General features: G+C 38.1%; 1 protein-coding gene across 1 annotated transcript in view; it reads right to left on the reverse strand.

Moving 5' to 3' along the window:
* Positions 1-290: 290 nt before the first annotated feature.
* The window catches only part of LOC101834951 (cytochrome P450 7B1), a 165,596-nt gene continuing 150,255 nt past the window's right edge, over positions 291-15,631 (reverse strand). The window contains exons 5-6 of the mRNA XM_013110381.3: positions 11,363-11,538; positions 291-3,036 (exon numbers count right to left, since the gene is read on the reverse strand). Of these exons, the coding sequence (XP_012965835.1) occupies positions 2,740-3,036; positions 11,363-11,538 (473 nt within the window). The 3' untranslated portion in view covers positions 291-2,739. The remainder of the gene's footprint in view (positions 3,037-11,362; positions 11,539-15,631) is intronic.

A 15,631-nucleotide genomic window follows, 5' to 3' on the forward strand; every position in this document is an offset into this window, starting at 1 on the left:
GATGGACTAGAAATGTTGCTCCATAGTGCAGGATTAAACATATTTGCATGTCTTAATCAGTTTCTGGTTCGAACAAACAAACAAACAAACAAAAATCAGTCAAATGTCTTTCCTGCTGGTTCCTGATCATGGGTTTTAAGTATTCCATTTAATCACAGCACTTAGGAGGCAGAGGTAGGCATACCTTTGTGAGGCATATCTTTTCGACATAATGAGGCCCCACCTCACAAACAAACAAGTAAGCAAGCAAACATACAACAAAACAATAAACACCCCAAACAAAACAAAACTCTCTTAATCAGAATGTTTTATTTAAGGCTGGAATTCAGTTACTTAGTATACAATGCCTCCTCCCAAGTATTCCAGTTGAGCATTCCCAGTAATCTGAATTAGACAGAAACATTAACAGTGAGAAAATCAAACACAAATTATACCTTGAGGAATGAACATCAAGCTCAGGTCAGAAATATTTTCCAGAAGCAAAATTCCAAGGAACATATGCTCAGTAATTAAGCCACCAGAAACTCTGAAAGAAAGGGGACTATAGAATCAGACCCATAAAACAGGAGTAGGTTGGCAATGCCAGATACAGAATATAAGCCAGAATATATAGTTAAAGGGATAGCGAAGTTACATTAAAGGAACAAGATATCACAAAATATGGCCAGGCAGTAATGTAGAAAAAGCAATTTTCAACTGAAAATTGCAACCACTGAACTTAGAAATTCCATGAGATGGGAAATTTGACAAGTTGATGGCTCAAAATCAACCAGAGAGACTCTCAGAAGGAAGAGTGTCAGACAGGCCTGAGGATGGGCTGTCACACATATCCTTTGTTCTCAGGAGAATGAGGGGAGTCATGGCAGGAGGTAGGGGTGGTTAGACACAGCTTTTGAATAAAGGCAATGTGGTATATTCACATCATGGAATATTACTTGGCCATAAAAAATAAATTCTGTCATTTGATTCAACATAGAGAGATTTAGAGAACATTAAGTAGAGTAAAACCAAGAGAGACAGACCATGGGCTCTACCTCATGTATTAGTTTTAATTTCATCTTGACTCAACCTAGAGCATCTAGAGTGAAATAGTGATTATAGGGGCAGGGGAAGTGTAGGAGAAATGATAAAAAAGTAAACAACAACAACAAAAACCCCCAAAGAGCTAGGAGGAATATAGTCTTTTGGGGGCATATGGGAATTGGTTTTATCATATCACCTTGTGAATATAGTTATCAAAAGTTCACTGTATGGTAAAAGTTGCTAAGAGAATATAGCTCAACATGTTCTTATAACAGGTGTTACGTATCAGGGTTGATTTAACCATTTGGGTTGGTCTAATCATTCCACATCAGTTTCATATGCCATAACTTCACTTTGTATTCTGTGAATTTATGTAGTTATGAATGGTCATTTTGCATTTTTTAAAAGAAGGATAGAAATTTAGAATAAAGACTGCCTCAATCAAGCTGAGACAGAATTCATACTAGTATGCCTTTATGTGAGCAGGATTCAATCAGCACGTGCTCTAGAAAAGAGAAAAGCAATGCTACCATGCTGTTTTACCTAGTATGATAAGTATTTTAAGGTGCTATTTTAAATCAATTTTCTTTATAGCGACAACAGAAAATTTCCAAAGCATTAGAATTTCTAATTTATGCAGCATGAATTAATCTGGCTCAATTATTTGCCCTGTGAGCTTGCATTTTGTACCTCAATTTATGCCAAATGTCAATCACTGGAAATTTGATAGGAGAAAATTTTTAATCATTAATATAGGCTGTATTGTGTGGTATGAAATTATTTTGTATAGCTTAGTGTGATAATGCTAAATAATACAACTAACCTCCAAGTCCAAAAGGTTGTGGATAAATAATGCCACCTAATTTCTCAGTTTATATAAATGGAAACATTGAATAAAGGATATATTGCCGTCTTATATACTACTGTCTGTACTAAACACCAATACCACCATCAACACTATAATGACTTCAGTGTTTTCCTCTAAAATAAGCCCAAAACTAATGTCTATAGCAGTTGCTGAATATATAATAGACTTTGTGTTTTCCTATCTATTAAATTTTAACAGTATCTAACTTGAACACGAGAGGTCTTATATAACAAGAAATTTTGTTCTATTAAACTGTAGAATACAAAGTTAAAAAGAGCATTTATGAATGATCAAATATTGAAGGAAAGTTGGAACATTTAATTTATTGAGAAATTCATTTAATGCAAAGGTACCCTGGTGATATAGACATTATTGAGACTCTACTTGAAGGGAACATTTTCATACAGTATAATTCGTGGGAATTAATTTCCTTCTCCCTTGAGAATTTGGATATTGTTAGACTGTCCAATGGCATGCTTTTCCAACAGTACATAAAATCATATTAGAGGATTTCAGAAAATAAAAAATAAAAAAAAACAAATCACCCAGGGCCAAATTTATCACTGGAGAAGCATATTCAGGAGAAATGATAAAAAGCATAGTAAGTACAAAGTTGAAATTGTTACTTTGAACTTATCCTGAAATGATTGACATGGCATTATTTATCCTGCAGCCCTGCTTTAGTTTTTGACAGATTTTGTGACCAAGAACAAACTGAATTGATCTCAGATCAAATATAAATTTGCTGTTTTCAAACAAACAAGTGTAGTATCAAATTTGCAAGAGTAGAGCAAACCACAGAGCTTAGCACATGTAGCTTCACTCTGATAAGCTTCTTTGCCATCATTTCAGTTTCTCAAAGACTTTGCCTTATACCTAAATGAGATGTCAGAATTGGGATGCTGAATACCGAACAACAAACGTTTGTGGTTTAGTTCTACGGTCTTATTGTCAATTGTTTCTATATCAAAATAAGTTGAAAGTAAAGCCAATAGTAGCTTTAGTTCGTTAATTGCAAAATATCGTCCTGGACATTTGCTGACTCCGAGTCCAAATGGCATGACAGAATACTTCAGCTTTTTCCCTCCTTTGAGAAAGTTTTTTTTCTTCTTGCCATCTTCTATAAAACGATCAAACCTAAATTCCTATAAAGAATAAAAGACATTGTTAATATTAAAATTTTACATGAACTGTTTGAGTTAAGTCTACTAGGTTGCTGCCTCTCCTTGTCTGTCTTGTTGTGTAAGTTACTTTATGTCTGAAAACATACAGGAGGAAGTAAAACTTGAATACGTGAAAGCCATGCTCAAACTTTCAAAAAATTCAGATGTTACAGGGGACACCTATATACAATTACCTAAACCACTTCTCTTCACTATTCACATTTCTCTTGTCTTTTCTTACTTAGTATTCTGTGCTGGGCAATTGACAAGGAAAAGAAGTTTATTTTGGCTCATGATTCTAGAGCCCAAAATGTCTAAGAGCCTGGTGCTAATGGGGTCTTGAGCTGTTTCTCACAATGTAAAATGGCCGAGTTAGTTAGTGCATTTGGAAGAGTAAAAATAAGAGAGGCAGTCTATTGTTATAATAACACACTTTTCTGGTAGCCAATATGGTGTCGAGAGAGTGATAACTAACACGTCAAAGACTTTACCTCTAATAACCTAACCACCAACAGGGCATTTAGATTATAGAATGAGTTTTGGAGGGAACACTCAGTACTCAAATCATGGTGATACTTTTTAAGCACAAAGGTTCCATCTATCTCCATTTTTGTCCTCTATGATGGATCTTTATTTGTAGATCATTGATGTATCAATTATGGGTAGAAGGGGTCTCCTATATGCTGCCATTGTTACTATGAAGCAATACATCTTAGCAGCCACAGTTTGCTGTTCAGTTATCATCCCAACTATCTACTAATGGATGAGTATCATGAAATTTGGATTCAGTATTTATTAATGAATTAAAGAGACAGAAAATAAGAAGATTCAAACAAAGCCCTAAAGAGAACCTAAGCGGCAAAACATATTTTTGTGTTTTTTATATGTGAATTTCTCCAATGGCATTTCTATTAGTGTGTACTCTGCTTGGACTAACTCTAGGTAACAGGCATTTCTGACAAATTTTCTTAAATAAGTTATACTACTTGCTACAGAAAATCAGAGAGTTCGTTTATTTAGGGTAGTTGACTTGCAGCCTTAATTTTGACATTCTGCCAAAACATCCTGGCTGAACTCTCACTTGAGTTTGTTAAAGGGAACTGAGTGACTGTATTTTAGTCCACCATGAATTAAACCATCAATTAGATTAACGCTCATGGTTTCTAAGACAGCCAATTATTTCTGATAGTTGAAGCCCATTAGATCTGCTCAACCACAGTTTTGATGTAAACTACATGAAGTCAACTTAGAGTAAGTCAGATCCAACACATTTCAGGTTATGCTGAAACTCTATAATGTAAATAAATTATGAATGCATCACAAATGTTCAAACCATTTTAATGGCAAATTTGGTAATATCAGGTTAATCGTTTTCTTTATCAGTATTGGGTTTACCTTAGTTAACCCATAATACTTAATTTGTTAAGTATTTGAGCTTTGTAAAACTTTGCACAGTTCCTATTTTATCCCAACTTGCAAAAGCAGTACAATAATGTTAACAAATGCATTTAGCATTTTATAGTTGTTTTATTTCTTAGCAAGTGATACTTTAAACATACTGGAATAGAATTATATTTTACCACTGTTATGGAATGTATCCAGAGAGATCTAACCAATGCAGAACAGAAAATATCTGTTCACCTCTATAGGAAGCACAGTGGTATTCTCTGGGGACATACAATGTTTCTCGAAGAAGAGAGGTGACATATGAAACCCTCGCCTGATGAGCTTCTTCCATCCTGGGGCCTCATGCCTGCTTTCCTGAACTCAACACTGCTACATTTTTTCTTCCTGTTGACCAATTTAAGGAGATTAGCACTCTTTCCTACAGCTTCCTGCTAAGGCCAAACAGCTTAAGTACATTTTGACATGAAACACAATCCTAGAAAAAAATTCACTATAGTTCTGGTGTTTGTGCCAGAAAAAGCAAAAAAGAAAACGTGCCATAAATTATGACTTCACAGTATCCTAGATAATGTAAAATGAGCCTCAAGCTAAGGAGGCTGCCCAAATTCTTCTCCATGACCCTGTGGGAGGCTAGGGCAGCTCCCTCAAACTTGTAACCAATCACTAAGTTTACTCTTCCAATTTTCGGCCATCCTGTCTTAATTTCATCAGAATTAATATCTCAAAAATTTTCATTTTTATGGCTTATTTAGTAAAACTAAAAGGGAAACTATCAGTAGTAGCATTCGCTCTTTGCATGTCATCATTAGAACATAAGTATACAAATCTGAATAAAATCTGAAAATAAATTTGAATAACAATTTATGTTTGTTCCACTGCCTATGCATGGAGAACCCAGACAGGTTCATGTCAGGAAAACCTATGATCTCCATTAGGAAGCTAGCTTAGTTTCAACACCTAAAGGGAAGCATGTTATAATCTTACCTGAGCCATTGGGGATAATAGTAACGTAAAGCAGAGGTAAGCTAGCAAGTTCCACTCAAACTCAGTACTAATCACAAGTATAAAGCCTCTGAGTGACCTTAGGGTATTGGAAACAGGAGTGGGTGTGAAAGACACCTAGTCTGTCTACTGCCCACTAGGTCTTCTACTATAACGTTCCGGAGGTGGGCACATTCACTGAATTGTGTAACAAACTCTGACTGACTTGGGACCACGGGATTTGAAGCAATTTGGCCAATGGCACAGAGGGAAAAAAGTCTTTGGAGCCCTCAAGAAGTCCTTTTCTTGGAAAGAAAGCATCACAGAAACTAGTGGCTTGTAATCAGTCTTTCTCTGGACCTCATCATGCGAAAATGACAAAGTCAACTGCAGCCAGAACCAGCTAGCAGAAGATGGTAGAGTGAGGGAATCTCCTGGCATCTTCATAGTCTACCTCTGTGTTTTCACAGCCTCCAACACAGTGACACTTCCATGGCAGGGTTCCACATATGCTTGTTGGACTAATGAACAAATGGCAGTAATGACTATTTTTAAAGCAATACTCACGTTCTGGAAGGAAAGATAGATAACGGAACGTGGGCATACGGATAATGGGAAGTAGCTGCAAATTCGGAGTGTACAAATAGCAGAAACGTACAACACTGAAGGACTTGAAACCCAGTCTGGATAGGAGATATACTTTCTGCTTTTCTGAATGAGAGGAACTTTTAATGTACACGACAGAGGAGAATTGCTTAACAACCTCATTTATGTTTTCCTAATACTATGTTTAGTTCAGTTCAATGCACTTTTCAAAACAAGTGTTTCTTGTATAAACTGCGTTGCTAATACAAAGGCATAAAGTACAGACCTGATATTTGGGAGGGCACTTGATACGCTCATGTCTTTAGTTCACTCAGTTCTTGACTTGAATGTAGAAATTCTAAATTAGACAAGAGATAGAACTTCCTAGCATACTTCTCAGAGTTTGGAAAAGCTAAGAAGAGTCTAGTGCTGCCCCTGGATTCCAGTCTTCCAGGAGATAGGATGACATCCCAGAGAAGTCCTTTTTTACCTTCATGATCTGGGTTCAAATCAGTCATGAGTTGCTGTCAGCCAGTACCAGCTTGTCAGAGGATGTGTGTGCACAACTCTCCCAGGCTCTCTATCAGAGTCTTCAGGTTGGTAATGTCTTACCTCCCCAATATAGTAGTGTTTACACCAGAGACAATTAATCAATATTGCAGATTAGGGCTTTCAAAACTGTTTCACCAGGACACTAAGGGTTTCCGTGTGATAAATGTGAAAAGTCAATGTGCTGGTGTGGCAGAAACTCCCTTAATATAAAGCACCTGGCTATGAGGGGAAAAAAAGCCATGTGGCAAGGCCTATATTGTAAACAAGGGACCTTTTAGTTTTGTGGCACTATTATGTTATCAAAAGACTTCTGGGAAAAGAGAAGATAATTTTGTCTTAGTTTCCTTGAACTCTACTGAAGGCACGATCTATTCTTGTTGGAGATAAATAATCATTTATTTACAGTACTTATTCACCTGTGATGACAGGTCTATTCAAAGAACAGTGATGATGATTAAAATAACCCTGACATTGAAGCTACCACAGTGATCGAGAGTACTTTTTTCCAAGGGCTTTCAAACTTTAGCCTGTCGTTACACCCACAACCTTCTGAAGATGGAGACACATTGCATGAGATTAAACAAGACCTTCTAATAGCAGAGCCTTTTCTGGAATAGTCTGGAGGTGTTGTTCTTCTAATGTCACTTTGCTGTGTCTTTACCTCAGAAGCTGCACAGTGACGGTACTCACTGATATCTTCAACCATGCTGCATGTTCCCTACAGCCTAATACTGTAAACATGTTTCTCTATTCTTAACCACTTGTGGACCTAGAAAAACGGACCTGTGGAATTCATCCCCTCTACATATAGCTACATGGTTTCTGTTAGAAGAGAAACCATCACTCCTTCCTTCCCATTACTTGATGACCAGTTGTAGGATTTCTGGTCTATAACAGTGGGGAATTTTGGGAAGACCTTAGAAACACTTTAACAAGTGAGTCATTGCTAGTCAATTAACAGATAATCTGCATTTTACCTCTAAAGTAGGAAGAGTGAGTCAAGGAGGGCTGCTTCTCTTGTTTTACTCTCATCATATGTGTTTCATTTGCCTGTATGTTTCCACACACTAGCAAGAGTCATCCAAATGTGAGATATCACAAGATAAGTAGCCCATATTGAGGGAAAGAATAATCCTTAATATACCAGTTACATGGTGGTGACTTACAGGCCAGATTAGATTTCAGAGTGCATTTTGTTTATCCCATGTGGCTTGCAACTTTACTTTTCTAGATATTTGAAAATTCAGTTTCATCTCAAAGTCAAGTTTTCATGTTCTTTAAAATCCACTTAATAATGTCTTTGAAAACTATTCTTAGATTTTGCAAAGACTGAAGGGCGAGTTGCCCAGCCACGCCATTTAGATGCCTTTTAGGGGTCTTCTAAAAAGTTTTTTTTAAAGATTTGTTTTATTTTATTTTATGTATGCCATGTGCGTGTCTAGTACCTGACAAGATCAGTGGTGAGTCACTAGTACTGGAGTTACAGTGGTTGTGAGCTTCCATGTAGGTGCTGGGCACTGAGCCTGGGTCCTCTAAAAGATCAGCAAGTGTACTTAATGATTGAGCAATCTCTCCAGCCTCCTCATGTGTCTTTTCACCATGGTTCTTACCATTCTTTTTTCTTTTTTCAAGACAGAGTTTCTCTGTATTGTTTTGGAGACTGTCCTGGAACTCTCTCTGTAGACCAGGTTCCCCAGTGCTAGGATGAAAGGCGTGCGCCACTAACGCCTGGCTCTGTCCTCTTTCTTGGTCTGTGTTTTGTAATAAATCCATGCTTTACTGTGACTATCTGTTGTATTCTTAGCGTTTTTAGTAGTATGACTATATTTAAGCTACTTGTTAATTTAATCTATTCAGTGTGTACTCTGTTTTAATTGATGTATATTTTCATTTTCAGTGCAATCTCTCAACATTATGTCTCCTTAATTACTTTACATGGATAGTATCCTGTTGATAGGATGACACTTGAGTACTTAGCTGCAAAATACTTGAAATTTGCAAGGTAGTAATATCCTGTGGGCATGTACAATAGAAAAGCACATACAGGTGACAAATGAACAATGACATATTCTCACAAATTTAATGGAAATTGCACATTTTCCAAGAGGAGATGACAAAGGTGCTTATTGTGGAGGAATTTAGAATTTTCTGGGTAGGCAAGTAAGGGTGGGAGGGTTTCCTAAGACAAAGAGATAAATAATGGAGGGCTTTTCAGGAGTAGAGAGGTACAGGTACCAAAGGGATGAATGTGTGAAGGAGAAACAGGACAAGTTTTGGGAAGTGATGCTCAGATACTCTGAAAGTACACTTTATCGTGCTAAGAACCCACGTTGGGCTAAGGATCCCAGAGTTTTATGTCTCCCAAGAGCTAGTAAACTTACATTTGGAATTTATCAGTCTCATATTTTTGGCTCAGTTATTGCCTCTCTTGTACTTATAATTCCTAGTCTTCCTAATCAAAGTTTTAAAGATATAAAGTCTATAGTGAGGTGTAGGGTTTTCTTCTGGACTCAGGTCCAGTGACTTTAGTGACCAATGACCCATATGACTTTTAAACTTTTCATGACTCTTAGTAGATGGTGGTTTGGCATGGGCATCTGAAATCTGAGTTTCTATTGTATTTTTTTATTGCCATCTTAACAATAACCAAAGAAAATGCTTTATGTGTTACTTGACAGTAATGAGTGCTTAGTGGACATTTATAGAATAAGTAATAATAACTGGCAAAACTGCATAAATTGGTTGCAAATCGTATTTTTGTTTTTGTACAAAGAATGATAATTATTCCACAACTAATTTCAAGAAAACAACACCGTGGTAAAATCTATTTCTAACACAAATCAGGTATAATTGAATAATGCTAAAACCTACTAAATAATAGATCCACTAAGGCTCCTGAGAGCTATCCTAAAGATTTTAAATTACTGTTCACAAAATTAAAATTTTATTTAGTATGAGGACAACCTTTCGTTTACTATTAAGGTCACTGGGTAATGTCTGCATTCCACAGGGCAACATATATAAAAATTAAAACTTACTCCTCTTTCCTTAATACACATCCTCCTCCAGCTTCCTTTTGCCTATCCCCATCTTTGTCTCTCAGTTCTTATATAATCCAAGGCTTGGTTTGAAGTAGTTAATTTCCTGTATCATCCTGCCAAATGCCAGATTTTGGATGTGCACCACTACTCCTTAATCAACACTTAATAATTTCTTCCTTCCTTGTGAGTGTGAGTGTGAGTGTGTGTGTGTGTGTGTGTGTGTGTGTATGTGTGTGTGTGTGTGTGTGAACAGAGTGGGGGTCTCACTAAGTATCCCTGGATGGCTGGGAATGTACTGCGTAGTTCAGGCTGATTTAAAGCATATAGTGATCCGATGCCTTCATACCATCATGCCTGACCCTAACACTTATAATGTATAAATTTGGCTTTTGAATTCTTAAAGTTATCAATCAGATTTTTTTGAAGGAGGTAGAAGAGTGAGAGGCAGGAAAAGCATAAAGAAAGGTTCCCATAAATATGGCGGAAGTCTGGCGAACTTTTCTTATTTGATGACAACAATAATTCTGATTTAACTATGATCACATGAACAATAAACTCTGCTCCTAACTGAATAATCAAAAAGAAAGCCCTAAGCAGAAGTAAAAAATTGTAAGGGGAAACATTACTATTTTAATTTACACAAACATTTTTCAGATATTAATTTCAGCTGTGCTATTTTTTGAATATATACTAACAACTGGAATTATTTGCAAATGTAGAGATACAGCATGTTCTCTGGAGAATGCTCGTTCATTGGCTGAAACTCTACATCCTCTTTGCTGTCATTGTCTGCATACTGTCTACCTAAGAAACTGTGCACTTTCCCGTAATAAGAAACTGGCTTTGCTGGTTGAAAAAAAACAAACTATGTCATTTTTTGGAGTCTGTCCTTTTAATAATTTCCTAAATTCAAAAATATTATAATTCAGGTTGGCTGCAGAATATCTATCAAAGCACCTGTATTTAAAATTGATTCATCTATGAGGTGTTTGAAAGGAGGTCAGAAGTTTCCTTTTACAAAGGTGGATGGTAAGTATCACAAGTCAGCAGCATCACTTCATGCAAAGCACAAGCAGAATGGAACTGAACTCAATTTGCATGCAGGGGGTGACTCTCTGAAGTGGTATTAAGGGATGAACCAGGGTGGATTAATTTCCAGTCTTTGATATTCATTAACTCTAGCTTCAGAAAAAAAAAAGGAGATGACACAATTACCCTCAGAGCTTCACCCGAGAGCAGCGGCTTCACAATTGGAAGTTCATAGTGCCATGCTAATTGATCAAGTAGGGGCACATACCTTTAGCTAAAAGGGCTTAACTACTATTTGGTCCTAACTAATGATGGTATTTGGTGATCGAAGTCCGTTTCACTTTGGAAGTGCTTATCAATCTAGTTACTGTTATTTAATTTTTATGCCACATGTCAATAGCTAGCCCTCTTGGGCTTCAGTAATTTCTTGTCAAAGAGACTCAGTAGTGGTGACCAAGGTAAAATGTCCATTTCATTTGAATTAAGCAGCATTTAGACTTATCTAAATTTTTGTTCACAGATCACACAACATGTCAGAGGCAGATTCTTAGGGAGGAAAAGAACCTTTTGTAAAGGCAAAAATCTTCCTAGTAGAGGGCAATACAGAAATCATCACCAAGCTGCCTCAAATCTCCAGTGAGAGTGCTTGAAAGGATGGGGAGGAATGAGCTTGCTACTGGGCAGAAGTGATAACCCACATGAGGCTTATTTACCTCTGGAGCTTCAAAGACTTCTGGGTCCATGTGTTGGATGGGAGGAAAGAGAGCTACAAAGTCTCCCTTCCGCACATGGTAGCTGCTAGTCTCCAAGTTCAAAGTCATATCCTCTTCAACTACCCGCATGACAGTGGAGTAGGAGCACAGCCGCAGGACCTCGAGGATGATGCTTTCTGAAGGAAGTAAACAACAGCTCTTTTAGCCTGAGTACTGGGAAAAGCTCTCTGTTGGCTTTTAGGGCTCATTACCAACAACCTTGCCTGGTAGGAAAATAGTCTCGTCACACTCATTGAGTCCCAAGAGAATCAATGAGGCTGAGAGTGTAAAGAAGGTAGTGGCTTTGCCCCAATGTCGTTTGGTGATTCACAGGCAGGAGGAAGCTGTGCTGTCTATGGAGTGAGGAAAGAAGGAACAGTCTCTAGGGAAGGACTGAGCTCTTAAGGGGCACAAACATAGTAACATGACTCTATAACCTGCCCCCCTTTCACAGTACACTACTGGAGGGTTACTGCACCAGTCTTAGAGGAGCAAAGCCTTTAAAGACAGGCTTAGCCTTTCACCAGCACTTAGGCAGTTAATGGTAAAGTAATTGTACTAGATGCATTTGGAGACAGCTTAACACTTAATTTCTCTTACGCCAGCTGTAAATAAAATGAGTCAGCACTTGCTGGAACATTTTCAAAGGAACACATTTTTATAGGATTCAGAGGAAAACCACATTTTTTCCCCTCACTATCCAGGGAGAATAATATTCACCACCATCCTATCCTGGAAGATTCCAGAAGCCGAATGTCCTTGCTATCCCTGTGGCCTTCACCTTTTGCTCCTAGCACGACAGATTTTATGGCTAATTTCCGGCGATTTATCCTGGCAGTTTGAGGAGGAATTCCTTTGGGAATAATATGCATAATTTGCATAAATCATTCTGATAGCATGCATATCAGTGTGTAGCTCCTGTCTAGGGCTGCATCTCTCCCTTCATAATCAAAAGTGACTGTGCTTCCGCCAGCGTGAATGGATCCTGGAATATAAAGGTTGATTCTTTCTAATCAGCAAATGTGAAAGAGCTCCAAATGGAGCTTCCCCCTTTCACATGGTAATAAATGATTGTGTTTATGACTTGCAATTTAGAAACCTCACACACATACACATGTTCAGAGCCTCGTTTCTTGGTGCCGAGCACAATTCTGGCATAGCCAGTCCCCAGCTACTAGATTATTAAAGGCAGGCCCATTAGTGGTGGCTTGTATACAAAAAAAGCACAGAAATAAACATTACTTTGGTAAAATGTAAACCCATGAACAGCTTGCACAGGGACATGAAGTAGATTTGGGTGCCTTCTCCCAGGAGGTTTTTTCCTTAAGCATGCATTTGTCTAAAGAAATGAGGCTGCGGTCAGCTCTGTGTGGACAGTGTGGTTATTCAATGTGACGTATAGTGAGGCTGTGCATATTCTCTTAGACTGCCTTCGTTATTCTAATCAGGCAGAGTCAAATCGGTTCGCTGGTGATGAGGCTAGAAGAGAACTTTGGTTTTGGAACATGAACTCTACTGCAGATAGCCACAAGGCACCTGACACGACAGATTCAACTGGCAAGACCCCAACAACCAACATTTCTATGGTGAAAACCAGTGGTCCACTTCCCATGTCCTACTGCTGGTCCCGTTGGACCAACGATAACATATCATCATTTTAACATGTGGTATGAAATAGTAGCTGACATATGTAATAGTTCTGTTCACACAAGTCCAGTAAGGTGTGGGAAGAAAAAATACAAAAGCAAGATAATGCTTGGGGTGGCTGCTGTGACAGAGTAAGCATTTAACAGTCCGAATAACACGGTCATATCTGATTGGCTGGTGTGCTCTTGGGAGGCATGGCAGCTTGCGCCCATCGCAGTATCACAAATGACAATTGGGCAAGCATATCTTATGCAGAAGTTAATCACAATAATGGAGCTGAAAGTGTGGCTCAGCAGTCAGATCGTAAGTGACAAATCTGTTTTACCTTCCAGTACCAGTTATGTGTGCAAGACGAGGTTGGCTGTTGCTCTGAGCGATCATGCCGATAATCATTAGGCGACAAAAGTAATGAGTTGTGTTATTATCGCCAGTGGAGAGGGTAGCTTATGGGGTCTGCAGTACAGCATCGGGATACAAAAGCCAGCAGCGTTTCCACCAGCCGCAGAATGAACGTGGGCAGAACTATATGTTGAGAAGAATGACAATAGCACAATGAAAAAAAAAACTGCAGCTTCTCCTTGTAGTTGTCATAGTTGAGCAGACACCAGCCAGTGCCATTGACAGACCAGCTGGGCCCTGGAAGGACTTCCATGCTACACCAGGAGGTACAGTAAATTATCCTGCACGGTAGAGCAACATCTGTTTCTGTGCTAGTGCCGAACAAACAAGGCAGTTTAAAACATACCAAGGGATAACCAAGCAACAAATGAACATGACCCTCATTTTTCCCCCTCCCTTCTCACACATGAGATGCTAACTTCATTGTGCAAGCATTCCATGAAAGAGAAGCCAGGTTTTTATTTGATAAGGTGTTGTCAGAGAGATTTTACATATTTCCAAAATGGAAAGAAAAAGCTTATAGTATTTTTATTCTTAGAATTGTCCCCCTTCTATCTTCATTTCTTTTATACTAAAGCTAGCACTTGGTTCTCAATTTGCTCTAGAATTAAAAAAAAACACCAACTTTCCATATACTTATAAATATTCAGTCTTTAAACCTAATTTGCTATACTTAGTTCACATGCCTTCAAGCATTTGTCTTCCAATTCCCACTGAATAAATGCGTACTAATGAGAACTAGAGCAAGCTGCTGAGGCAAAGCTGGGTGACTGGGGTCTGGCCTGCCACCAGCTTGTGATAGGCGGGCAAATTGAGTTAAAATGAAAAGTCTTGTCAGCTAAAATTCAACATGGTAGCCAAACAGCAAGCTGTCAATCATCCATCCAAAACAAGGGACTATAGGTAATAAAAGGTCACTGTGAATCATTAGTGCACACGTGGCTTACATATGGAAGTTAATTTTAATTAAACATGATCTCTGTCTGTAAATGTTTTATAAAACTTATTGTGCATAATGGATTGATAATTTATGCAAACATTTAGCAGGTAATGGGACCCTCTAATTATTAGACAGTATTGTGGAAAAATGACTATTGAGAATGCAAATATTTGGGGCATGGATTTACACCAGGCATTGCAAGGTGCTGATAGTCATAGTTGTGGTTAAGATAAGGGCTGCTTGTATAACTGTTAAGAGCCGAGTTTTACTGACAACCATCTACAAGACAATTGGGTGACAGAATTTTGATGATGAACTCACAATTTTGAGCCTGAGATACCTTGTTTACCTGGCTAGGAAAAATGAGTTTCTTTTTTAAGATAGAAAACAGATATGATTAAAAGTCCCTTCTAAGTAGAGAGCTGGGCATGTTAATCTCTGATGTTTTACAGTCCAACTGGAGGAAAAAGACAAATGAAGAGACTTGCTGGGAGAAAAAGGCACATCTGCTTTGCCTTTGGAATAATTCACAAATGATTCCCATTTGCAGATTTTAAGTGCCCAAGCAGATCATGATAATCAATAAAGCCAGCTACAATGGAAACACAGATAAGCACGTGCAGGTTTCTTCCTTATACTTAGGCCATGTCTGTATATGTGGAATGAATGCACTGTGACATGGCTGGACTGTTAATTTGGGTCATCTTAATGATCGGTGCAGGCTAGCGTACCATCTGATTAGCCATGGTGATCAGTGGCTAGCAGGGATGGCAGGAGTGAAATGAGCAGCCAGCTCCACTATGGTCACTGGGGCTGAACACATGGATGGCCTTAAAAAGAAAATGGCTAGGAAAGGGGGAGGGATGGACATGGAAATGGTGTTCTCTAGAAGGTGTGATGAAGTGCAGCTCAGCTGAGGATGTACACACACACTTGGATGTCTTTATATAGCTTCTTTAGACAGATGAGGAAGTAAAAAAGAAATTGTGATAATTCATATATTATTTGAAGGAAAGTCATAAATTTTTGGAACAACAATTGTGTATTTAAACAAAGTTAAAAATAAATCTGAATTGGTACAAATGCCTACCTTCATACTGCATTGCAGAAACAGGCTTTGGTTTCTGCTATTTATGGTTTCTGCCATATATTTATACACATGTAAGCTAAACATACATATGCTCAGTAAAACTTTGTTAAGGTCTAACTCTGCTCAATGCACTGGGACACAGTGGCTGGAACAA

The sequence above is a fragment of the Mesocricetus auratus genome, unplaced genomic scaffold (assembly GCF_017639785.1).
Source record: "Mesocricetus auratus isolate SY011 unplaced genomic scaffold, BCM_Maur_2.0 Super-Scaffold_6730, whole genome shotgun sequence".
In the NCBI taxonomy this organism is placed as follows: Eukaryota; Metazoa; Chordata; class Mammalia; order Rodentia; family Cricetidae; genus Mesocricetus; species Mesocricetus auratus.